General features: G+C 51.9%; 1 protein-coding gene across 2 annotated transcripts; it reads right to left on the bottom strand.

Annotated features, from left to right (window-relative positions):
* MAPK8IP2 (mitogen-activated protein kinase 8 interacting protein 2) lies at positions 1-10,116 on the bottom strand. Of its 2 annotated transcripts, XM_086403548.1 has the most exons (12): positions 9,853-10,116; positions 8,783-8,888; positions 7,190-7,474; positions 6,970-7,063; positions 5,659-6,873; positions 5,274-5,349; positions 4,975-5,147; positions 4,784-4,893; positions 3,927-4,031; positions 3,733-3,803; positions 1,095-1,193; positions 1-699 (listed from the first exon to the last, which is right to left on the bottom strand). In XM_086403548.1, exons 1-12 carry the CDS (start codon positions 9,915-9,917, stop codon positions 627-629), a joined length of 2,472 nt encoding a protein of 823 aa, XP_086259674.1. In that variant the 5' UTR covers positions 9,918-10,116; the 3' UTR covers positions 1-626. The 2 variants fall into 2 exon arrangements, with proteins under 2 accessions (XP_086259674.1, XP_086259676.1); XM_086403550.1 differs by lacking the exons at positions 8,783-8,888; positions 9,853-10,116 and adding an exon at positions 8,007-8,125.
* Positions 10,117-26,270: the final 16,154 nt, after the last annotated feature.

The raw sequence follows: 26,270 nt of genomic DNA, 5'->3' as shown, positions 1-26,270 counted from the left end.
TCACACCAAGCAGAAAGTTTATTGAGGTGCTGGACTGCGGGGAGTGTTTGCAGCGGCAAAAGCAGATGCTGGTGTGGCTGGGGCCCAGGCCAGGGCCCCCTCCTCCTAGCAGCGTCTGGGACTCAGGGTGAGCAACAGGGACGACTCCTAGTCCCCACCAAGGCCCTCCTGGGGACCCTCCCTGTGTCCCCCGAGCGCCAAGTGGGACAGTATGGGGGCCCTCTCTTTGTCCCCATGATGAGGACGGGACGATCCCTTGATATTCACTATAAAAATTAAAACTCCTTTATAAATCACGGGGGACGAGCAAGAGGGGTCACCTGGGGGCTTCCTCCCCACACCCCTCCCAGTTCCGACCCCACAGTGAAGAGCAGAGGGTGAGAGTTCGCAGCACAGAGGAGCAGAGACAGACGGGGTGGGGGGGCCACGGGCAGCCCCGGGCGGCAGGGGGACGCGTGGGGGGCAGAGGCGCAGGGCCCCCTCGGGCGAGGACGCGCGATCCCCACAGCCCGCAGCCCCCCAGGCGTCAGGCCCCATGGGCCCCCAGTCCAGTCCTTGCCGAAGCTGAGGCGGCCTCCCGAGGCGGCCCCAGCCCTGGCTGCTCCCGGAGCAGGAGAGCGGGGCAGCTACTCCAGGTAGATGTCCTCTGTGGGGCAGGCGTACTCCAGATGCTGCTGGTAGTACTCCAGGAAGGCGCGGCTTCGGGGGGAGACCGTCCTCAGGCCCGGGGCCCCACAGCCCCACCTGGGCCTGCCACACCACCCCAGCTTCACCCCTCAGCCTCCTGGCCCGGACCTGGCTCCTTACTGTCCAGGTCCAGTGCGGCCTTCCCTACCCCCACCCGCCCCACCCCATGGGATGCCGCTCCCACACTGAGGACCACCCCCCCATGCTCCTCGACACCCTCCCCTGTCATCTGACCCCCCCGTGCCCCCCCATGCCCCTCGACACCCTCCCCTGCCATCTGACCCTCCCCCACGCCCCCCAGACCTCATCCCCACCCTCCCCCCAGCTGCGCGCCCCGGGCACCAGGTCAGCACCCCGCCCCGGTCCCAGCCATCGTGTGCACTGGCCCGCCCTCCAGACCCACTCACCCCACACTCTGGGCCACGGGCCTCATCGACTCCTGGGAGACAAAGACGTGGCAGGCAAAGCGGCTCAGCAGCGGGTGTTTGGTGATGAAGCCAAAATAGCTGTGGGGGTGGGGCAGCGAGCGCACAGGGACGTCAGGGCGTGGAGCACCGGCCCCAGGGGTCAGAGCGTGGGGTGCGGGGCAGGCAGGGCTGGGGAGTGTGTGGGTCACATGATTTGTGTCCAGGAGCACAGCGCTGGGCACCGTGAGGAGTTGGTGATCTGTGTTAATCTGTCCACAAGGGTATCCAGCTGCATCTTCCTCCTCTCCCGAGCCAGCGCCCGGAGCCTGCCCCCAGGCCACAGGCGATGCGGTCTCTCCCTGGTCTGCTGGTCATCCCGGGTGACCCCTCCCCGTCCTTCCCCTGACACCTGGAGCCTGCCCAGCTCCACCTCTGGTCCTGCACACCCACAGTATTTTCAGGCTCCGCTGTGGGCTTGACATGGGCCCTGATGTGCAAAAGCGTCTTCCTGGAGAAGCTTGTACCCCAGCTCCGTGGCCCCAGCTCTGTTCCCTGTGCGGCTTTCCTGAACCTGCCCTTCTTCTCAGCAAGACATTAACAAAAATTACTGTCCAGAGGGAGGGACTGTCAGCGTCCCGCAGCAGGAGGCTCGGGACCCTCACCCAGCTGTGGCCTATCCAGTCCACGCCGGGGGGTCAGGGCTTTGTGGTTCCACCAGATGGGAATCCACAGGACAGCATCGTCACCAGCACAGCATGTGCGTGTTGACCACAAACACGTCACCACCTGGTCTCGAGCATCACGTTCAGATGACTGCGTTCAGAGCAAGTGCCATGCACCCTCCTAAGCAAGCTCTTTTATTAATAACTGGCACAAACCTCACAACAGCACGGTGAGGCCGGTCTCAAGGTGATGGCACCAAGGCCCAGAGAGGGTCAGACACGCTGCAGACAGACAGCAAGCCTGCGGCACCCTGGGCACACTCTCTGCCGCCTGCGATCTCAATCACCACTCACTCCTACCTTGTCCAGACCCCGGGCACCCAGCAGAGGCCGACCCAGCCCCTGCTTCACCTGAGCCGTCTGGCACCGTCTCCCTGTGCCTCCTCCCTGAGGGGCCTGGGCTGGGTTCTGGAGCAGCGAATATCAGGAAGCTCTGGGCCGGGACAGCAGCTCCTCGGCCCCCTCCCGGCCGCTGAACCTCGGAGCTGCACATGGTCAGAGTGTGGCCCAGGGGCCCGAGCCTGTGGTGCCCCGTCTCCCTCTGCGGTCCTTCTCTCTCAAGGCCACGATCCATGTGGCTGCCGTGCACGCCAGTCCTCACGGCACAGTCCACCCCGTGGCCTGGTCTGAGCCCCAGCCCCCTACCCAGATCTCCTGCCCGTCAAACTAGCTCCCTCTCAATGGAGAAGCAGCCAAACGGGGCTCTGCCCTGGTAAGGGTGGAAACCGTTGCCCAGCCAGCAGGCAGAGCACCCCCAGTCTCACCACAAGCGTGCAAATGGCACACGTCTGCCCTCAGCCCCGGGAACAGAGTGTGCTTCCCACGCTCTGCCTCCCTTGAGGACCTGCGGCACCTCTGGGTCCCTGCAGGGCTCCGTGTGCCTCAAGGCTCAGCCCCCATCGCCTCCTCTGGGGCGCACAGCACTGTGCCATGCGGAATGCCTCACTGGCACTGCACAGCATCCAGCTGGGCAGGACAGCCGCCTCCACCCGCCGGGTACGCCGCCGCTCATTCCCACCTCCTCTCTCGGCCTGGCCATCTTGTCTGCCTCATGGCCGAAGTTATCCGCCTGCTCCAAAACATACCTGCCCCGAGGTCTCTCTTCCACGCTCCCAGTAACAACGGACACCGCAAGCTCACCATGTCTGCAACTGAAGACTGCACGGCCGGCCTCTCAGGCCCATTCGCGCCACGCCCCTTCTCCTGGTGTGTGGGTCACCAACCGCTCAACGCCCAGGTCACCCGATTCTCCCTCCAGATCGGCCTCTACATCCAGTCAGCTCAGTCCTGCCTGCCCCACCTCCCAAAGCCCGCCCAGACACGGCACCTGGAGGGCCCTGCACCTCCTGGCTCTGGCCAGCGGCACTTGGGTCCTTCCACTGGCACAACAGGCAGAGCCAGCTGGTCAGCCTGACGGCGTCACCCACCACCCCACTGCCAATGGGATTAACTACCAGCTCCTTGGCAGGGTCGCAGGGCACAGGCACGCTGTGTCCCTCCTGCCTCATCCGGCCCCCTAGAGACCCTCAGCACCTCTCGACCCCAGCCCTGTCTCAGCTGGCTCCATGCCAAGAAGGCCCACCCTGTCACCCACTTGTCTTTCAAGGTTTACAGAGTGGTCTCCGATTGCCCCCAAGTCCCAGGAGAGTTCAGCCACCTCTCTGCTCACTGGAGCCCCAGAGAGATGTCCACCAGATCCCCACAGATGCTTCAAGCACTTACTTGTCTGTGTGTCTGTCTTCCCACCCAGACCAGACGGGAGCCTGTCTGATCCTTGTCTCCCAGGCCCAGAACAGAGCGGGTGCCATGTGGGGGCTCACCTCATGGAGCCAAGTGGGCGGGGCTGCTGGACAGCGGGCCTGCAAGTGGGCGGCCCTTGGGGTTCGAGGGGACTACGGGAAGGGGAAGTCTCTTACCAGCTGTTGCGGGGGTGGCAGCCGCAGAACGAGATGTTCTTCATCTGGAAGAAGTGGCTGCAGCGTTGGAACTAGAAGAGAGATGGCAGAAGAGAGCCAAGCTAACAGGTGGCCCAGCCTGCCGGACACGCCTCATCTGATCCGCCTGCTCCGCCCTTCCCAGCCGCCTCAGTGGCTCAGGGCCCACACCCCACCTCAGGGCCTCCGCTGAGACTCAGCTTGACACCCCGGAGAGAGATCTCAAGGTCACAAGAGGCAGGAGGACGCAGGTGGACGGTCAGTTTTCGGGCCGTGGCGATCTGCAGAGTCAAGAAGAAGAAGGTCTCAGGGGCCTAAAAGCATCAACTTCCCCCTGGGGGAACATTCTCGATTAGGTCTGAAGAGCCCTGGCCCTGATTCAGGAAGATGTGAGAGTGGTCTCGGCTGCTCCGCGGTCTCAGGATGGCCTGCCCCGTCTTCTCCCCAGCCCTTTGCAGGACGGCAGCCCAGAGCTCCTCAGCGCCCGTCCCGTGAGAGGATGGGGGCAGGGCTGCCCTGCTCCCCTGCTCCTCTCCAGCTAAGTCTCGGGACCAGCAGACAGGCAGGCCCTCCTAAGCGTCCACTGAGTGAATAATGAACGAGCAAGTTGCGTTCTCGGTGGCTCAGATGGTAAAGAATCCACCTGCGATGCAGAAGACCTGGGTTCAATCCCTGGATCAGGTAGATCCCCTGGAGAAGGAGATGGCAACCCACTCCAGTATTCTTGCCTGGAGAATTCCATGGGCAGAGGAATCAGACGGACTAGAGTCCATGGGGTCGCAAAGAGTTGGACACCACTGAGGGATTATCACATGAGACCCCAGAGAAGGGTCTGAGAGAGCTCGTCTTGATTTCCAGACACGAACAGGACGGGCTGCGGGGGGAGGCCAGCCGGATGGGGCCGGGGAACAGCCACGGCGCTGCCCTCGGCCTGTCTGCCAGGCCCCTCCATTAGCACCAGGGATCCCGGGCTCGAGCCTCCAAGGGCTGAGCCGGCCTGCAGGGCTCGCCCCACCCCCAACCCCAGACTGACCTTCTGCATGGCTGCACACAGGATGCCATTGCCCTGGTGACAAGGCACCTCCACGGAGCCCAGGAACTGGACGTCAAAGCGCTCCACCCAGCAGGGACCCCGCTTGCTCCCTATGGGGTCACAAGGGGCCTGGGTTAGGCGAGCAAGAGAGGGTCTGGGTGACAAAATGACCCTTAGGGAAGGGGCCTCACCCAGCAGGTCCTTGGCAGGCCCGGGCACCGCGTGGGCATAGAAGGCAGGGAAGACTCCGCGCTCGCCCGTACGCATGTTGAAGCCACGGAACCAGAAGTCGTCCTCCTCAGCCTCCACCAGCACCGGGTCGTCCACGTCCAGCTCCAGCTCATCGGGATGGCGGGGAATGAACCTGAGGGATGGTCAGAGAGGGGAGGCCACTAGGGCAGGGGGAGGAGGGCTGCGCTGTGCCCATCAGGGTCGCGGAGGGTCTGAGACTCGGGGGGAGGGTCAAGGCCAGCAAGGGGGACTGCCGTACCTGAAGACAGCCCTATGCGTCTGCTCTCTCTCCTCCCCGTTGACCAGGCATGAGAAAAGGCCGAAAGACTCAGTGCCTGAGAGAGAGAGACAGAGAGGAAGACTCAGGGAGGCGCTAGAAGGCCCAGCCAGGCTCCCCTCCCCATGGGCCCCTGGTGTGGGTGGCCCCCGTCTGGAGCTGGAGACAGAGCAGCCTCCTCTCGCCATTCCCTCGCGGGGGGAGCCCGGGAAAGCCCCCACCCAGGCGCTGGGTTAAGAGGGCAGTGCCCAGCGCTAACCACCCGCAGACCCTGAGGCTGTCCTGGCCCTTGGGGATGGATCTGCGAGCCCCGGGCAAGGAGCCAGCCTGCTCCCCTGGAACCATCCCCTTCCCCCTTCCCACTCACTGGAAGATCGAGAGGTGCTGTTGACAAAGACGTTGAGGAACTTCTTGGAGAAGGTGAGGTCCGGGCTGTCCGGGGAGGCGTCCCCGGGGCCCTGATCCCCGCCCAGCAGCACGGCTCCCGCCTCCTCCTCGCTGGCCTCGCCACCGCTGTCCTCGCTGTCCTCACCCAGGCCGGCGCAGCGCCGCAGGCTCACCAGCTCCAGCTGCGTGTGCTCGTCCACCACCAGCGTGTACTTGACCGCATCGTACACTAGCGAGGCGTCCAGCGCCGCGGGGCCCGCTCCCCGGCCCCCGGGGGGCGCCGCCTTAGCCTCAGCTTCATCTTCCTCCTCTTCGTCCTCGTCGTCGTCCTCATCCGAGCAGGCGGCGGAGCAAGCGCGGCCCGGGCGGGCGGGGCGACCCGGGGCGGCCCACAGCGGGGTGATGGTGTCGCGTGTGGGGTTGCTGAGGAAGAGGCAGGGCCCCGGCTGCGCGGGGCCGGGCCTAGGGGCGGGGGGCGCGGGCGGCGGCGGCCCACACAGCGTCTCCATGTCCACCAGCTCCACGCCGCCTGGCGCCGCCGCCGCCGCCGCCAGGGCCTCGCCAGCGGGCGAGGCAGGCTCCCCGGCAGAGCGCGGCGAGGGGGACAGGCACTGGCCGGGGCAGCGGATGGGCGAGGAGCCCTCGGAGATCATGCGGCTCACGAGGTTGCTGAGCAGCCAGGGCGAGTCGGCGTCCTCGCTGAGGTCCGGCTCCGACTCGGACCCGGACTCGTACTCGCTGTTGGTGTCCTCGGGGCCCACGGGCAGGAAGGCGGGGCGGCGCGGGGGCTCGCGGGGCGGCTCGGGCTCCGGCTCGGGCTCCGAGGCTGGCGACGAGGCCTCCTCGATGGAGTTGGTGAGGTGCGAGGAGCGGCCGCTGCTGCTGCTGCCGTCGTCACTGCTCCGCTCCAGCTCAGTCTCCGAGATAGACGAGATCATGCGCCCCAGGCGCGCGCCCCCGACGTCCTCGTAGTCGGAGCCGGGGGACGACAGGTCCTGGCTGCTGCGCCGGCCTCCGCGGCCTCCGCTGGAGCCGCTGCCCAGGTCGGCCTCGATACCCGGATCTGAGGACGGGGAGGCCCCACCGGGCGCCACGGGCCCTGCGGGTTGGTTTCCTTCCGAGTCGCAGCCTGGGCGCACAGGTGGCTGTGCCCCGCAGGGGCCCGTGTCGGTGGGCGGGAGAGGGGCGGGCGGCTCTGCGGGACAGAGGCTCAGGTCAGCGCCCCCCCCCGGCCTCCCCCGCCTCCTGTGCCACTCCCCCACACTCACCGCTGCCCTGCTGCCCTGCTCACCTCGGACAGGCTCCTGCACCGCTGGGCACAGCGCTGTTTCCTGCCTGGAGGCCAGAGGCCCTGGAGCAAACCCTCCATTGTTGTTCAGCGAGTCCTGTGGAGGGGCGGGGGGAGAGCGGCACTGAGCGCCCGGTCCTCGCGGGCAGGAGGGGGCAGGTGGCCGTGGGCACCAGAGCCCCCTATGCAGGGAACCAGGGGGAGCTCTGGGCCTGGAGCTCACCTGGGCTCCCAGTGTTGTCAGGTGGAGGGTGGTAGGTCGATGCTTGTGAGGCTCCTCTAGGGAAGGGGAGGGGATCAGGGGCTCCCGGGCAGGGGTCTCTGAGCCAGGGCCGCCTCCCTCCTTGCCCTCCCCCTCTCCTTCCTCCTCGTCCTCCTCCTCCTCGTCCTCCTCCTCCTCTTCTTCCTCCTCCTCTTCATTGTCGTCAATCATCTCGAACTCCTGGAAGTCATCCTGGAAGGAGCAGATGGGGTGCGGCTGCTCCGAACGCCCCAAGGCAAAGCTGTCCTGCAGGAAGAAGGACAGGGCAGAGCTGGGCCGCAGCGGGACAGCGACCTGGGGTCCCAGGTGCCAGGAAAGGTGAAAGCAGGAAGCCACAAGAAAAGGGAGGAAACCTCCCTCCAGACCCCTCTGCTCTCCACCAACAGAGCAGTTTTTGTTTTTTGCTTTTTTAAAAATCAGCTTAAGATACATAAGGACCTTGGTAAATAAGAGCCCAAACTCCTAAGTCCCAGTGACAGATTCTCAAAGTGGCCCCAACCCACCTGCCAGCCTCATCCCACCCTCAAACCCCATCACATTTAACACCAGTACTTTTTCCTTCAAAGCATTTTAACACAACTCATAACTACAGTAGAGTTTGCATCTGTCTCCGCAGCAAGCTGCAAGCCCCACCAGGTCAGGGCCATGTGCATATTGTACACTGGGTACCCGACCCCCACCGAGAACGGGCCCTGGCCCACAGAAAAGCTCAGCAAAGATCAAATGAATGCGTGAAGCAAAGAGGCCCAGAACCAGGTTTCACCAAACCTGCACCAACCTCAGGGCCTCGGATCCACTAATCCCTTGCCAGCAATTCCTCTGCTCCATCCCCTCCGGTAGCCGCCCTCATCTGCCAGCTCCTGCTCGTCTTTCCTCAGGGATGGCCGTGCGTTTCCACTAGAAAATCTCCCTAATGGCCTCAGTCTCGGGTGGGCTCCCCTCACTGCACCGTGTGTCCCTCACTGGGACCCAGATGCCGAGACTCAGGCAGCCACTGTCCCTCACCTGTCTTCCTCCCCTACTAGGTTATAAGCTCCCAAGGGCAAGAGCCACACCTGTCCTGCTGTCTTCCCAGGCACCTGGAAGCCTCTAGCACTTGCCACACGGGAGTTGTTCAGAAATGTTCTTGAATGAAAACAAAAATGTGAAGAGACAGGGAGGAGGAGGAGATGGGGGAAGGCGAACTTCAGGGGAGGAGACAGGAGGCTAAGAGAGGCTAGAGAGGTGGGGACAGGGCTGAGAAGGAGATGAGATGGCAGCTGGAAGGGGGTAGATCCGAGGCCAGAGGCCCCAAAGCAGAGGCACATCTTCCCTCCCCCCGTCCAGCCCATGGAGGAGGCCAGGCAGGGACTGCTGGGGAAGGTTCTCAGTGGGCCGCTTTTAGGAAGAGAGGTGTCAGGTATCAAGAGGCCCGCAAGTCAAGAGGTCAAGGGAGATGGGGCACCGAGAGGATCCTGTCTCAAGGCTGAGCTTAGACCTGCCCCAGAGACTGCTGAGCAGAAGCTAAGCAAGGCTCTCCTGTGAGAGAGTTCTCTGCCCCAGCCCTCTCCCCACCTTCTCGCAGTGGTCCGAGTCATAGCTGAGGCCCAGACCGCAGTCATCAGTGATCTCAGACAGATCTTCATCGTCAAATTCCTCCAGGCTTATGTCCTGTGGAGGCCTGGAGAGGAGAGCAAGGACAGGGCTCCTGAGAGAGCCGTCAGTCCTGGACTCCCTGCCTGAGAGCTGGTCCTAAGGAGGGGCCAAGGGAGACCCCCACCCCAGCTCCTCGGCCCCACGATCTCCAGAGCCCCCAACCCCCACACCCACATCCTGCCATTATCCTGAAGCTTAAGCCCTGCTCTCCAGGGTATCTCCCCCACAATCGGAGCCACCACCTGCCCAGAGGAAGCACTTGCCCCCCAGCCCTCCTCCCAGTCCTCTCATCAGAGCCAGCAGCCTCTCCTCCCACTGCGCTCAGCTCCAGGCCCCTCTGGGTCACAGCCTCAGCCTCGGGGGAGTCAGGCTGAGCCGCGAAGGGGGATGGGGGCTGAAGCTGCAGCAGCCAGAGGAGGGGGAGGGGTCGAGCCTGCTCCGGAGCAGAATTCAGCCCCTCGGTCAGCTATTCCTGCCCAAGACCGGCCTACATCCCGAGGTCCAGCCCTCTCCCCACCCTAGTCCCTTCCCCCAGGCTCCAGGCTTGATTGCAACTCTCTTCCCTGAGCCCTGCAGACCAGGCCAGGCCTCCACCACAGAGGCCCAGCAAGGCCAAAAGGACAGTGCCAGGCACAGAGTGTGTGCTCAGCACCCCGCAGGCAGGCTGCCCCTCAGGCTCGGCCCACGACCTCCGCCTTCAGAGGAGGCGCTCAGGTTGGGTGCAGCATCGGTCCCGGCAGGAATCTGGGGTGGGGGTGGGGGACGGTCACTGGGGCTGGAGGAGGGTCGTAAGGGGAGGACAAAGTGGAGAGGCCTGGAACCAGAGGTGGGGGATGGGGAGCAAGTGGGCCTCGGGACCAGAGAGGGTCTGGGGCTCGGGCCCCCAAAGGCGTTGGGGGTGGGGTGGCAGGGTCGGGCCGGCGGAGTCTGGGGACGGGGTCAGAGGGGGAGCGGTGGGCAGGGAAGGGCCCGGGCGCCCGAGTGCGTACCTGCAGCCTGGCGGCGACAGCGAGTGAAAGGTGGAAAGAGAAAACATCTCCGCCCGATCCGCCATCTTCTCCGGGGAAAGGCCTGCCGACCGCGGCGGGGGAGGGGTGCCCGGAGCGCCAGCCCCGCGCGCCCTCCGTCGCTCCCGCCCGCCCGTCCTCAGCCCGCCCCCGGTCACCTCGTGACACGCCCTGCGACACCCCGCCGCCAGCACACCTCGACGCCAGGACACCGCGGCAGCGCGAGCCGGGGGCGGGGGGACCGGCAGCAGGGCGGGCCGGGGGAGGGGAGGAGGGCGGGCCGGGGGAGGGCGGAGGGGACGGCGGGGAAGCTGGTTGGAGGAGGCGAGATGGTTTGACTGAGGCTCGGGTTGGAGAGGCGCGTGTGTGGCTTGGTTCTTTGGGGTGGGGGCAGGTGGGAAGCAGATTGGTGGGGATGGGGCATCAGTTCGCGTGGTGAGAGCTTCAGCGAGGAACTGGCGATGGGAAAGTCGATTTGCAGACCCCTGGTTAGCTGGTGCGGGGGCGGGGGGGACGGGGCCTCATGGAGGGGTGGGTGCGGCCCCGGGAGCTGCGCCGACTTCCAGGGAATCAGAGCAGAAGCCTGGGGTTCCCAAGCCGGGATCCGAGTGGTTCAGACAGAGTGTGGGCTGTGCGCGAACGGGGCTGGAGGAGCTGTCCACGTCTGGGTGCTGACCAGGGCTGGTCGGAGCTGTCCCACGAGGGGTGCTGATTGGCCCACGGAGATGTCTCCCTAAAACGTGAGGACTGGGGCTGCAGGAGCTGTTTCCCCGCCGAGTGCTGATCAGAGCTGGAGGAGCTGTTCCCCCAGAGGGTGCTGAGCAGTGCTGGACAGAGGCACCTGCCCAAGGGGCGCTGATCCCGTCTGGACAGAGTTTACCACACAGGATGTTGACTGGGGCCCACACGGAATTTCAGTACACAGTACAGATTGCGCAGGCTGGATACAGGTATTGATGGACATCAGGTGAAGTTATAACGCTGAGGCTCTCTTCATTCAATTAGGAAACCTTCCTTGAGCACCAACTAGGTAACCAGCACTCTTTAGGGTGCCAGCACGTTCTGGCCTTTGTGGGGCTGTGTGTGGAGAGAAATGGTCGACACTCAGCTCAAGAGGTGAGGATCAGCCGGTGTTGCAATGGGGGAAGGACAGGTCAGAGTTGTGAGAATGGTTATCAAAGACAGGTTGGAGGACCAGGTTAGGGAGACTTTATGGAGATTTGGCTATAGAAAGAGGCTGGAGTTTCAACAAGGTTGCAATGAAATCGTTCTTTTTTTTTCCTTGATGGAAATTATGTGTCCTGACATTCTTTGTCTAAATTTTTTCTGTGGAAAATTATTTCTGAGGAAAGGACTAGCCACTTGAGTGACTGATGCCTGCAAACCACAGGGCAAAGGAGCTCATGCAAGGTGGGAAAGGTGACATTGTCCTTTGGATGGCAATCATTCCAGCCCAGAGAGAAGAGGCAGATGGTGCCCTCATTTGTGGCCCAACCCCAATTTACATTTTATCTCAATTACAGTGTTTTTCTAAGAAAGGCATTTATACGTTTTTCCCTCCCCAGTGGCTGAGAGCCACAGGAGAGCAGAGACACTATTTTCTCTCTCTCTGAACCTCGCAGCTTCAAGCACAGTGCCTGGCACACAGTAAGTGCTCAACAAATACGTGAATGAAGAAATGGGGCTCGTGGACTCTACCACATCTGGGGCACTAAATCCTTGTCATCACGCTGTCTTTTTGACTTTAGGAGCGCTAAGAACATTCCCCATTTCTGAAGTTCAAGGACTCTGGATGCATTAACTACTCTGCTTTCCCCAGGAAACCCCAGATCTCGTCTCAGAATTCTCAAAGGACTTTGACCTACAGTTCCCAGATTCCCTTTTGATCTTGAGTCTTGTCATCAAACTGACGAACTTGGACATCCACATAAATGACGCATCTAACACCCGTGGCTTCTAATCAAGTCTAATGGTGTATGATCCACTAATGGTAAGCCTAGCACAAACATGAAGTTGACTGGACTTACATGGGAAACTGGGAGAGCAACACGGTCTCAGCAATCCTGATCACAGATGAATCCTAGAAAGTCGGAGGATGCTTTCTGACAATTTTCTCATAGATTAGAAAATAAACAAAGTCAAACCTTCTGCCTTTTGCTCTATTCATATAGCATAGCTATCACAAACACAAAATAAAAACACCAGTAGTAAAACTGAAAAATGAAAAGCTTAAGAGCTGTGCCTTGTTGGGAATACTCTCATAACCGGTCATTTCACCTCTTGAATCTTGATTTTAAGCCCCTAATTCTCTGACCATTGCCTATTTTTCTCACTTTCTTATGGTATTACCATGACACAATTCTTTGACCCCATAAAAACTTACTCCAGGGAATTCCCTGGCAGTCCAGGGGTAGGGCTCCATGCTCTTACTATCAAGGGCCAGGGTTCCATCCCTGATCAGGGAACTAAGATCTCACAAGCCATGCAACATGACCAAGGGGTGGGGGGAGAAACTTATTCCAGGTACTATTGGTGTGTAGCAAATTACCATCAAATTTAGAGGGTTTAAACAGCCACTTTATTCTGCTTACAGTTTGGGGTTGTAAACTCAGGAAGGACTCCAGTGGGAAGCTCTTGCCTGGGGTTTCTCAAGCAGTTTGGTTACAGCTGGAGGTAAACTGAGCTGGATTTTGAAGATGGTTCACTCTCAAGATTACAGTTGATACTGTTGACTGGGGGCTCGGCTGAGGCTATCAGCCAGCACCCACACCTGGCCTCTCTGCATGGAAGTCTCAGGGTAGTTGTGCTTCTGATATAATGGCAAGCTTCTCCCAGAGTGACTGCCCTTGGAGGGCCGGAGAAAGCTTGCATGACCTCTTCTGAATTAGCTTTGGAAGTCATATGGCTCCCCATTGGCCAAAGCAGTCACAGTCCCATCCAAATTCAAGAGAGCAGTCATAGACCTGGCTTCTCAATGGTAGGAATGTCAAAGAACTGGGGGGGTGGGGGGGCACGGTATAAAACCATCACGGATCTCCAGTCCCTTGATGCTCCTACTTTTCTTACTGCCAACTCAAGTTCCTTGCTTGAAATTAACCTCCTTTATGGAACTGTCAACTTCTCTTCAGGATCATTTCCATCAGCAAACAAGCATAATCTAGTGTTAAAAATAAATGATATATTCTCATCTCTGTACATATAAAGGATCCAATGCAATGGGGTTTTCAATATTGTTATGCCTTAAAGGAAAGGACAGTAAAAGCGTCCTTTTGGTTTAAGAGAGCATTGTCACAAATAGTTATGCCTTTCAGCAAATAGATTTATACCAATGAGGAAATTATGACAGTGAATGAGAGTGGAGTTGGACACAACTGAGCAACTGAACCGAAGTCTCTGAAATCTAAATGTCTAGTTTCAGCCAAAAAAGCAAGATGGGTAACCCGCAGCTCCACTGGGGCCACCTAAGAAAATTCAGCTAGGATTCTCACTCTTGCCATATCTGCTCAGACTGGCACAGTCTGATCCAGAAATACAGCCTCAAGATGTGCCGCTCGTGTTTCTGCTAGTACGTGAAGGATGCTGAATTTTAAATTTAGTTAAAATTAAAATTCAAGTAAAATTTTTACTAAATTAAAACTTTTGTTTTAGAACTTCCATTTGGAAGTTCTTTTCAAATTGCTTGATTATTCATTATAGTTTTTTAGTTTCTGTGCATATTTCCAAATTTGCCTTTTATTACTTTAATTATACTGAACACAGGCATTGATAACTTCATTATCTGAAACATGCTGTCTGTGCTTACTGCTGACTAGCTGACATGATTTCTCATTATCTTTCTGTTTAATTACCTTTTTTTTAACTTAGAGGTATTTGCTAGCCTTGGCATTGTATTTATGGAATACTCTGAGGCCTAGAAAGAGAGTATGTGCAGAAAGAACTTGTGTTTGCTTCTCCCAGGCACCTATAGAATTACCAACCTGATTTCAGGTTGGTATTTAATGACCACTGAGCTTTCTTAGACTACCTTGACCATAAGAATTTGAGCTGCAACCCATGTAAAGGCCAGCTTCTTGTTCTAAATTTTCAGCGCCTCTTTTTTCTCTGTCTGTCTCTCTTTCTCAAACACACACACACTTTGCCCCCAAATTTGAAGCTGTCAATTTACTTTTTAAAAAAAGTATTTATTTGAATAATAAAAACCTGATTAGTTGAGGCTCATGGTATTTTTGGTCTTCATTACAGCATGTGAACTCTTACGTTGTAGCATGTGGGGATCTAGTTCCCTGATCAGGGATTGAACCAGGGCCCCCTGCTTTGAGAGCATGGAATCTTAGCCACTGGACCACCAGGGAAGTCCCTGAAACTGTCAATTTTCTTCCCAATCCTCAAAGGACAGGATTCACCCCTACTCAGGGGGCTTAACCTTTTGATGTCTAAGCTTTGTAGAGGGTTGGCCTTATATTAGGAGTCTCCTCTTGAGCAGGCTCTGTGCTTTATCTCTGCTCTCTATATCCCAAAGGCATATTAATTCCCTATTATTGTTGTTGTTTAGTCACTAAGTTATGTCCGACTCTTTGCCAACTCCAAGAACTGTAGCTTGCCAGGCTCCTCTATCTCTGGGATTTCCCAGGCAAGAATACTGGAATGGGCTTCCATTTCCTTCTTCAGGGGATATTCCTGACCCAGGAATCCAACCCACAGCTGTACTGGCAGGCAGATTCTTTACTGCTGAGCCATCAGGGCTGCCATAAAAAAAATACCACAAACTCAGTGGCTTAAAACAACAGAAATTAATAAAATAAAATTAGGAAAAAAAAACACAGAAATTTATTCTCTCACAATTTTGGAGGTCTAGAAGCTCAAAATCAGGCAGACTGGTCCCTTAACAGCCAGCAAGGCATGCTCTTTCAAAAGATGCTAAGAAAGGGTTTTTTCTTGCCTCTTCCTGGCTTCCAGTGGTTGCCAAGACTCCTTGGCTTGTGGAGGCATCACTTTAGTGTCTGCTTGCATTGTCACATGATCTTCTCTCCTTTTTCTGTGCTTGTATCCAAATTTCCCTCTTCTTTTAAGGACACCAGTCATTGGATTAACAAGTGAAAGTGCTACTCACTCAGTGGTGTCTGACTCTTTGCAACCCCAAGAGCTGTAGCCCACCAGGCTCCTCTGTCCATGGGATTATCTAGGCAGAAATATTGGAGTGGATATCCATTTCCTCCTCCAAGGGATCTTCCCAACCCAGGGATGGAACCCAAGTCTCTGGCATCCCCTGCATTGTCAGGCAAATTCACTACCATTGAGCCATATGGGAAGCCCAATCACTAAGTCAAGTCTGCAGCACACCAGGCTTTCCTATCCTTCACTATCTTCCTGGGTTTGCTAAAACTCATGTCCATTGAGTCACTGATGCCATCAACCACCTCATCCCCTGTCACCCACTTCTCCTCTTGCCCTCAATCTTTCCCAGCATCAGGGTCTTTTCCAGTGAGTCAGCTCTTCACATCAGGTGGCCAAATACTGGAGCTTCAGCCTCAGCACTAGTCCTTCCAATGAATATTCAGGGTTGATGTCTTTTAGGATTGACTGGTTTATTCTCCTTGCTGTCCAAGGGACTCTCAGGAGTCTTCTTCAACACCATGGTTCGAAAGCATCAATTCTTCAGCACTCAGCCTCCTTTATGGTCCAAATCTCACATCCATATATGACTACTGGAAAAACCATAGCTTTGACTAGACAGACCTTTGTTGGCAAAGTGATGTTTCTGCTTTTTCATATGCTGTTTAGGTTTGTCTTAGCTTTTCTTCCAAGGAGCAAGTGCCTTTTAATTTCATGGCTGTAGTCACTGTCATCAGTGATTCTGGAGCCCAGGAAATTAAATCTGACACTGTTTTCACTTTTCCCTCATCTATTTGCCATAAAGTGATGGGATCAGATGCCATGATATTCACTTTTTGAATGTTGAGTTTTAAGCCAGATTTTTCACTCCCTTCTTTCACCTTCATCAAGAGGCTTTTTTAGTTCCTCTTCACTTTCTGCCATTAAAATGATATCATCTACATATCTGAGGTTGTTGATATTTCTCCCAGCAATCTTGATTCCAGCTTGTGAGATCCTATCTTAACTAATTTCATCTGCAAAGACCCTATTTCTAAACAAAGTCACATTCTGAGGTTCTGAGTAGTTATGAATTGTGGGGTGAGGGGAGGGGATGGACACTATTCAACAAGGCATAGGCTATAAATCCCCAATCCAAATTTTCTTTGTTCACCAAATGCCTCTGATCAAAAGTAATATGCAGTAATCCACACATCCCTCTGGGTTTCTTGTCTTATTTAGTCACTGTTTTCTCACTTCATCAGTGTTCTTAGAAAACAGTTCTTAAGAAAAATAGTTTATACTGGATTTTTAACCATTTTCAGCAGGAAGTTCCATTTAGGAATCTAGCTTGCCACATTACATCTCCACTCATTTGATGAAGCTACAATGTGGTAAGAATAGCTCAAGAAAATTAATGGGTTATATGTCTATTTCATTAATAAGCATGTGCAAAAGTCCCAACAAAGTATCAGCTAGTGAAATGCAACAGTTTATTTTTGTAAATGCATTTTGATCACATAGGTTTAACCCAGAAATTCAAGGATGGCTCAACATCTTACTTTCATTTTTAATGGTAATCCAACACATTCATGGATAAAGAAAGGAACATTGCATGATTATATCAACAGATGTGATTTTTATAACATTCAGCAATTAATTGTGATTTTAAAAAATGGCTTCTAGTCATTACAGAATAACAGCATTGGACTTGCCCACTTGCCAAAGGGGTAAAATCCAGAAAAATGAACAAAATATTAAAAGCAATGATTTTCAGATACTGGATAAAGGACAATACAGGACTGTGATCACGGACACAAAGGAAGCAAATTACACAAACCCTACGATTGCCACGGAGGCATTTACAGGTTGCAGTGCAGGCAAGAGGCCCAGTTTAAGGGGGTCTTGATGAATTGAGAGACAGAAGTCAGAGTTTGGGGAGGCTGAGGTATTTGGAACTTTCAGATAAAAATAATAAAGAAAAGGGATCAATTCAGAGAAAAAATTCCAGAAAGCTAAAATAGGATCCCCATAAGTTTTTGTAGGGACTTCCCTGGTGGCTCAGACAGTAAAAGCGTCTGCCTACAATGCAGGAGACATGGGTTCGATCCCTGGGTCGGGAAGATCTCCTGGAGAAGGACATGGCAACCCACTCCAGTACTCTTGCCTTGAAAATCCCATGGACAGAAGAGCCTGGTAGGCTACAGTCCATGGGGTCACAAAGAGTCAGACACAACTGAGTGGCTTCACTTCTAAGTTTTAGTAAATGCTCAATCATGCTTACATAGAATAAAATTCTATAAGGTTGTTTAAAGAAAACCTTTTGGGAAACCATAAGGCAGAAATTCCGAAAGCGCGTGTGACACTAGCCGCTGAGCAGAGACCACTGTAGACTGATGCTGACAGTTTTAAAACAAACCTAAGAAGAATCAGGCTGACTCGCAAGACACTTAACTGACTTCCAAAACCAACTTCAACTCTGTTTAGAGGAAGATTATGAAATCCAAGCACCTTTGTCCTGCATCCAATTAAAAAAAAAAAAAAAAAATCCCAGACCTACAATGAAGCAGGAAAAATCTGGAGAGAAAAATATCAGTCAAAACAGACTTGGAAAGGACAGAAATGATGGAATTAACAGCCATGGACTTTAGAACTGTTACAAATACACTCAAGAATTTATAGGAAACATAAACACAATAGGCAAAGAAAGGGAAGACATAAAAAAGAATCAAATGGAACTTCGGGAAATGAAAATTCAGTATATAAAATGAAACCATCCAAATTGAAGCAGAAAGAAAAAAATTTTTTTAATTAACCAAGCCTCATTGACCTCTGGGAAAATAGCAGGCCGTCTAAGAACAGTGTAGTTAGAGACACAAAGCAGGTACACACACAGGCGTACTGAAAGAAATAACGGCTGAAGTTTTCCAGAGGTTTTGCAAACTATAAACCCACAGGTCCCAAATATTCAACAAATCTCAAGGAGGATAAACACAAAATAAACTACTTGAAAACATATAATAATCTAGTTGCTAAAAATTAATAATATCAAGAAAGTATTAAAAAACAGCCAGAAAAAAAAAAAAAAAGACACATGCATATCAGGAAATAAAGACAAGATTTTTTGCTGGTTTCTCATAAGAAACAATGTAAACCGTAATAAATGGAATGACATCCTTAAATTGCTAAAAGCAAAACAATTGTCAACTTAGTATCCTACATGCAGTGAAAATATCCTCCAAAAAGTAACAGCGAAATTAAAAACTACAGACAGACAAAATCTGAGATGACTTTCCACTAGCATATCCACAATACAAAGAATATTAAAGGAAGTTCTGCAGAATGAATAAAGCACAACAGAGGAGAGCCTGGGTCTGTGCAAAGGAGCAAAGAGGACTGAGGGTGAGCCTTCTTTTGTGCTTGAATTTCTTCACAGTACAATGGACTGTACACATTTGTTAAACTGGCAATGTAGAGTTTAAACATACGCGTGAGTAAAACATACACCAGCAGCACAAGGGAAGTGAGGAAGACTCGGAATACACTGTTGTAAGATTCTAACCTTAGAAGAAACCAGGTAGAGCTAATAGTCAGCAAGTCTGAAATGCAGTACTTGGGTGCAATCTCAAAAATGACAAAATGATCTGTTTCCAGGGCAAACCATTCAACAACAGAGTAATCCAAGTCTATGCCCCAAAGGCAAAGGAGAAAGGGAAAGATATATGCAACTGAATGCAGAGTTCCAAAGAATAGCAAGGAGACAACAAAGCCTTTGCAAGTGAACAATGAAAAGAAGTAGAGGAAGACAACAGAATGGGAAAGACTAGAGATCTCTTCAAGAAAACTGGAGAGGGCTTCCCTGGGAGCTCAGTGGTAAAGCATCCACCCACCAATGCAGGAATTTCCTGGTGGCTCAGACGGTAAAGAGTCTGCCTGCAATGCAGGAGACCTGAGTTCGATCCCTGGGTCAGGAAGATCCCCCGGAGTAGGAAATGGCAACCCACTCTAGTATTATGGCCTGGAAAATCCCATGGACAGAGGAGCCTGGCGGGGTACAGACCATAGGGTAGCAAAGAATCAGACACAGCGACTTCACTTTCACTTTCACCAATGCAGGAGACATGGGTTCGATCCCTGATCTTTAAGATCCCACGTGCTGCAGAGCAACTAAGCCCGTGTACCACAACTATTGGGCCTGTGCCCTCGAGCCTGGGAGCTGCTGTGGCAATGAAACTGAACTAGTGAAGACCATGCACCCTAAGGTTCAAGCTCCACAAGAGGAGTCACACCAGTGAGCATCCCGCACACTGCAACCAGAGAGGTGCCCCTGCCTGCCTCAGTCAGAGAAAAGGCTGTGCAGCAACAAACACAGCACGGCCAAAATTAAGTAAATAAAACTGTTCAAAAAGAAACACAAAGAAAACTGGAGATACCAAGGGAACATCTGATGCAAAGATGGGCACAATAAAGGAGAGAAATGGCAAGAACCTAACAGAAGCAGAAGAGATTAAGAAGAGGTGGCAAGAATACACAGAAGAACTATACAAAAAAGGTCTTAATTACCCAGACAACCTTGATGGTGTGGTCATTCACCTACAGCCTGGAATGTGAAGTCAAATGGGCCTTAGGAAGCATTACCAGAAACAAAGTTAGTGGAGGTGACAGAATTCCAGCTGAGCTATTTCAAATCCTAAATGATGATGTTGTGCAAGTGCTGCACTCACTATGCCAGAAAATTTGGAAAACTCAGCAGTGGTCACAAGACTGGAAAAGGTCAATTTTCATTCTAATCCCAAAGAAAGTGAAAGTGAAGTCGCTCAGTTGTGTCCGACTCCTTGTGACCCCGTGGACTGTAGGCTGCCAGGCTTCTGCATCCATGGGATTCTCCAGGCAAAAGTACTGGAGTGGGTTACCATTTCCTTCTCCAGGGGATCTTCCCAACCCAGGGATCGAACCCAGGTCTCCTGCATTGGAGGCAGATGCTTTAACCTCTGAGCCACCAGGGAATCCCAAAGAAAAGCAATGTCAAAGACTGTTCAAACTACCATACAATTGCACTCATTTCACATGCTAGCAAGGTAATGCTCAAAATCTTTAAAGCTAAGTTTCATCAGTATGTGAACTGAGAACTTCCAGATGTACAAACTGGATTTACAGAAGATAGAGGAGGACTTCCTTGGTGGCTCAGTGGCTCAGAGTCCGCCAGCCAATGCAGGGGACACAAGTTCAATCCCTGGCCTGAGAAGATTTCACATGCTACAGAGCAACTAAGCCCGCGCACCACTACAACTGAGCCGCGAGCACTGAAGCTCACGTGCCCTGGAGCCTGTGCTTTGCAGCAAGAGAAGCCACCACAATGAGAAGCCTGAACACCGCAACCAGAGAGTAGCCTCGCTCATCCCAACTAGAGAAAGCCGGTGTGCACACAGCAACAAAAGCCGAGCACAGACAAAAATGCATACATAAATAAAATTTTAAAAAAGAAAAGGCGCAGGAACCAGAGATCAAATTGCCAACATCCACTGGATCATAGAAGAAGCAAAGGAATTCCAAAAAAACTCTACTTCTGCTTCATTAACTATGCTAAGGCCTTTGATTGTGTGGATCACAACAAACTGGAAAATTGTTACAGATAGGAATACTGGACAACCTTACCTGTCTCCTGAGAAACCTGTATTCAGGGCAAGAAGGAATAGTTATAACCTTACATGGAACAACTCATTGCTTCAAAATTGGGAAAGGAATATATCAAGGCTGTATGTTTCAACCTGCTTAGTCAACTTCTATGCAGAGTACATCATGAGAAATGCCAGGCTGGATGAATCACAAGCCAGAATCAAGATTGCCAGGAGAAATATCAATAATCTCAGATATGCAAATGATCCCGGGAGGAGGGCACAGCAACTCACTCCAGTATTCATGCCTGGAGAATCCCACGGACAGAGGAGCCTGGCGGGCCACTGGGTCGCAAAGAGTCGGACACAACTCAAGTGACTGAGCACATACACACAGATGACACCACTCTAATGGCAGAAAGCAAAGAGGTACTAAAGAGCCTCTTGACAAAGAGCAGAGTGAAAAAGCTAGCTTAAATCTCAACATTCAAGAAACTAAGATCATGGCATCCGGTCCCATCACTTCATGGCAAATAGATGGGGAAACAATGGAAACAGTGACAGACTTTATTTTCTCGGGCTCCAAAATTACTTCAGATGGTGACTGCAGCCATGAAATTAAAAGACGCTTGCTCCTTGGAAGAAAAGCTATGACCAACCTAGACAGCATATTAACAAAGCAGAGACATCACTTTACCAACAAAGGTCTGTATAGCCAAAGCTATGGTTTTTTCAGGAGTCATGCATGGATGTAAGAGTTGGACCAAAAGAAGGCTGAGCACCGAAGAATTGATGCTTTCAAACTGTGGTGCTAAAGAAGAGTCTTGAGAGTCCCTTGGACTGCAAGGAGAACAAACCGGTCTATCCCAAAGGAAATCAACCCTGAATATTCACTGGAAGGACTGATGCTGAAACTGAAGCTCCAATACTTTGGCCACCTGATGGGAAGAGTCGACTCATTGTAAAAGATCCTGATGCTAGGAAAGATCGAGGGCAGGAGAAGGTGGAAGCGAGGATAAGATAGTTGGATGGCATCACTGACTCAATGGACATGAGTCTGAGCAAACTCTGGGAGACAGTGAAGAAAAAGGGAAGTCTGAGGTGCTATATATAGTTCATGGGGTTGCAAAGAGTGGCCATGACTTAGTGACTGAGATTCTTATATGTTAGATTATTATTACTTGAGAGTAGACAGTGATAATCTAAAAAGGCATACTATAGAATCTAGAGACTGCACATTAAAAATCACAGAGGGACCTGTCTGGTGGTCCAGTGATTAAGACTCCACGCTTCCAATGCAGGGGGCATGGGTTCAGTCCTTAGCCAGGAAACTAAGATCCTGCATGTTGTGCAGCATGACAAAAAATAATAATAATTAACAGAGATATAGCCAGTTAGCTGAGTGAAAATAAAATGGAATTTTGAAGTAGACTTGTTTAATAAGAAAGCAAAACTAAGATAAACAGGGCTTCCTTGGTGAACAGTCAAAAATAAATAAATAAAATTATGTTTTTTAAAAAAAGATTAAGGAGCCTTTAAAAAAAAGATAATAAAGCAAAGATTAAAAAAAAAGAAAGATAAAACAAAGATGGGACAAATATAAAACAAATGGCAAGATGGTAACTTTAAGGCCAAGATGTCAATTTCATTAAATAGAAATCTTCTAAACTCTTAAGTTACAATGCAAAGACTGTTAGACCATATAAAAAATGAGACCCAACTACTGGCTGTCTCAAGAAATGAACCCTAAAATAAAAACAAAAATAAGCTAAATGTAAAAGGCTGGAACAGAGGAGGAGAAACAAGTTAGAACAGAAATCTTTTTGGAATTTTGCTTCTCTTTATGTTAGCTCATTGTTAGCAAATAGAACTGTAACAGTATTTTTTTTTTTTTTTTTGGTCATGCCACATGGCATGGAATCTTAGTCCCGGGACCAGGGATCAAACCTGGGCCCTTGGCAGTGAAAGCATGGAGTCCTAATCACTGGTCAACCAGGGTATTCCCTAAATGCAACAGATGTTTTAATGGTGATTTTGTGCCCCACAATTTTACCATATTTATTATTTCTTTTTTCCCAGAAAATTTTAAAAATCCCATTTATTATCAGGAAGCTAAAGTTGAAACTCTTTATAGCTTCACAGAAATGTTTTCACTGAAATATGTATTTTCCCCATTTTCTTTTTATTGAGGTACATTGATTTATATATATAAATCCCAGGTGTACAACATAGTGATTCATCATTTTAAAGTTTATACTCCATTTATAGTTATTATAAAATATTGGCTCTATTCCCTGTGCTGTACAATATATCCTTGTAGATTATTTACTTTACACATAAAGAGGTAGATTGTATTTCTTAATCCCCTACCCGTATCTTGTTCTTCGTATCTATTATTTCTAATATTTTTGGTGGGGTCTTTGGGGTTTTCTATATGCAAAATCATGTCATCTGCAAATAGTGGTAGTTTTACTTCTTCCTTTCCAATCTGGATGCCTTTTCTTTATCTTGCCTAACTGCTCTTGTTAGGTTTTCCAACACTGCGTTGAGCAAGAGTGGTGAGAGTGTGCATCTTTGTCTTGCTTCTGATTTTAGAGGTGACTTTCCGTTTTTCTCCACTGATTATGATGTTAGCTATGGGCTCATATGTTGCTGTTTGGTTGCTAGGTCGTATCCGACTCTTCCATGACCCCATGGACTGTAAGCCCTCCAGGTTCCTCGGTCCATGGAATTTTTTAGGCAAGAAAACTGGAGTGGGTTGTCATTTTCTTTTCCAGGGATCTTCCCAACCCAGGGATCTCACCACGTATGGCCCTTATTAGGTTGCGGTACATTCCTTCTATGCTCACTTGACCTTTTTAAAATCATAAATGGGTGTTGAATCAAATCCTTTTTCTTCGTCTGTTGAGAAAACTATTAGGTTTTCATCCTTTATTAATGCGGTATATCATATTGATTTGGGGATACTGAGCCATCTTTGAATCCCTGGGATAAGTCCCACTTGAGCATGGTGCATGGTCCTTTTAATGTATTGTATTTGGTTTGCTAGTGTTTTGTTGAGGATTTTTCAATCTGTGTTCATCAGACATGGTACCGTGCGTGTGCTGTTATCTGGTTTTGTAATCTGGGTGATGCTGGCCTTAAAAATGAGTTATGATGCAGTCCCACCTCTTCAGTTTTCTAGAATAGTTTGAGATAAATAGGTATTAAATATGTTTTGGTCTCCATTCAGACCAACTCCTGATTGCCCCATTAAGTAGCAGCAACCCTACCTACTCTTAGTAATCTGGATCTATTATCCCCTCCTTCTTTGCCTGCTGGTTCACCAGCATGAGGAGATCAAAATGAGCTGGTGGAATCTGCAGATCCTGGTTCAGTGGAGGCGTCCTTCCCTGGAAGCAGAGGAAGTTCCCTTTGGAAGTGTTCCCTACCTGGGAACCAAGGGGTCTAACCCATTAGAGCTTAATGCTACAGAGACAGAAGGTGCTAACTCTGCAAGTGGGTCACTGAGTGTGATGGTCAGCGGTAGGGAGCCCAAGCCCCTGGGCTCTTGGGCCTGTGTCGCTGCTCCTGGATACACACAGTGTATCTACCAGGGCGCTCAGTGTATGCACCCCAAACCCTCAAGATACTGCCCTACAGCTGGGACTTTCCCTAAGTCTTTAAGAAGCCATTCCTTCTCTCCATTAGACTGGCTGCTTACAGGTAATACAGCATGTTGCAGAAGTGCTGGACCCAGGGCAGTTCATGCCTGGACTGTGGTGCTGCAATCCATGGCGTTGCCAAGAGTCAGACACAACTGAGTGACTGAGCAACAAATGGCAACTCACACGCTGTCGTACATTTTTCACTGTTAAATGAGCTTCTTTTTCTTTTTAAGTTTTAAGGGAAAAATTTTTTTAAGTGGAACGTTTGTTGTTGTCGTTCAGTCACTTAGTCATGTCCGACTCTCTGTCATCCCATGCGCTGCAGCACGCCAGGCGTCCCTGTCCTTCACTATCCCCTGCAGTTTGCTCAAACTCATGTTCATTCAGTCGATGATGCCATCCAACCATCTCATTCTCTGCCACTCCCTTCTCTGGCCCTCAACCTTTCCCACCATCAGGGTCTTTTCCAGTGAGTCAGCTCTTTGCATCAGATGGCCAAAGTATTGGAACTTCAGCTTCAGCATCAGTCCTTCCAAAGAATATTCAGAGTTGATTTGTTTAGGACCGACTGGTTTGCTCTCCTTGCAGTCCAAGGGACTCTCAAGAGTCTTCTCCAACACCATAGTTTAAAAGCATCACTTCTTCAGTGCTCAAAAGGCACTCAGCCTTCTTTATGGTCCAACTCTCACATCCATACATGTTGTTCTTGTTCAGTTACTTAACCCTGTTCAATTCTTTGTGATCCCATGGACTGCTGCACGCCAGGCTTCTCTGTCCTTCACCATCTCCTGGAGCTTGCTCAGACTCATGAAGGGGAGGACAGAGGATGCGATGGTTGGGTGGCATCACTGACTGGATGGACATGAGTTTGAGCAAGCTCCGGGGGTTGGTGGTGGGCAGGGAAGCCTGGCGTGCTGCAGTCCATGGGGCTGCAAAGAACCGGACACAACTGAGCGACTACACTGAACCAGAAATAGGACCTTGGCTTTGCTACTGCACTGGCCTTACCAAAAGCCCTCACTACCTGGTCTGCTGTTGCTGCTGCTGCTAAGTTGCTTCAGTTGTGTCCAACTCTGTGTGACACCATAGACGGCAGCCCACCAGGCTCCCCAGTCCTTGGCATTCTCCAGGCCAAGAACACTGGAGTGGGTTGCCATTTCCTTCTCCAATGCATGAATGTGAACAGTGAATGTGAAGTCGCTCAGTCGTGTGGACTCTTCTCAACCCCATGGACTGCAGCCTACCAGGCTCCTCCGTCCATGGGATTTTCCAGGCAAGAGTACTGGAGTGGGGCGCCACTGCCTTCTCCGCTGCTGCTGCTGCTGCTAAGTCACTTCAGTCGTGTCCGACTCTGTGCGACCCCGCTGACGGCAGCCCACCAGGCTCCGCCATCCCTGGGATTCTCCAGGCAAGAACATTGGAGTGGGTTGCCATTGCCTTCTCCGTTACCTGGTCTAAAATAAGGCTTTCCTACCTCATTTCTCTGTCACAATACATGCTGCTTGTTTCCTTCGTAGCTCCTTTCACAATGTGTAATTTCTTGTATGTTTATTATCTGTCTCCTCCCACCGCAACTAGTATAGATGCTCCAGGGAGCAGGGATATATCCATCCTTATAGACTGCTGTATCATATAGATTCAATCATATATATGATATACATATATATATATCAATCATATATACATATCATATATATATATCAGCAATCATATAGATTGCTACAGTTCATGGGGTCGCAGAGTCGGACACTACAGAGCGACTGAACTGAACTTCCTTGCCCGACTGCCCCGGGGGCCAAATGTGTCCACCGAGGGGCCGCCGCCGCCCACGCTGCCCTGTGCGCTCCCACACTCTGGCGAAGGCCCACCTTGCCTCACGGGAGCGTTCCCGGGTAGCCGCCCTGAAGAGTCCGACCGGCTCCTAGGACGCGCCACTGGCCCACGTGATTCGTCCACGTGACAGGCCGGGCGCCGAGGGCCCGACCGCTCATAACGCTTCTGATTGGCCCGCGCCATTTCCTGCTTCCGGGTTGCGGTCCAAACAACG

Source organism: Bos grunniens, chromosome 5, assembly GCF_055505025.1.
Source record: "Bos grunniens cultivar Pamir isolate PY7600 chromosome 5, Bosgru_T2T1.0, whole genome shotgun sequence".
In the NCBI taxonomy this organism is placed as follows: Eukaryota; Metazoa; Chordata; class Mammalia; order Artiodactyla; family Bovidae; genus Bos; species Bos grunniens.
Note: the sequence above shows the minus strand (reverse complement) of the source record. Positions and strands in the feature narration are given on the sequence as shown.

Coding starts and splice junctions, on each gene's coding strand:
- MAPK8IP2 (XM_086403548.1), bottom strand. CDS start 9,917: ATGGCGGATCGGGCGGAGATGTTTTCTCTTTCCACCTTTCACTCGCTG. Junction 3,804..3,926: donor GTCTCAGCGGAGGCCCTGAG/GTGGGGTGTGGG, acceptor TCTCTCTTCTAG/TTCCAACGCTGCAGCCACTT. Junction 700..1,094: donor CCCGTGGCCCAGAGTGTGGG/GTGAGTGGGTCT, acceptor CTCCCCCCGAAG/CCGCGCCTTCCTGGAGTACT.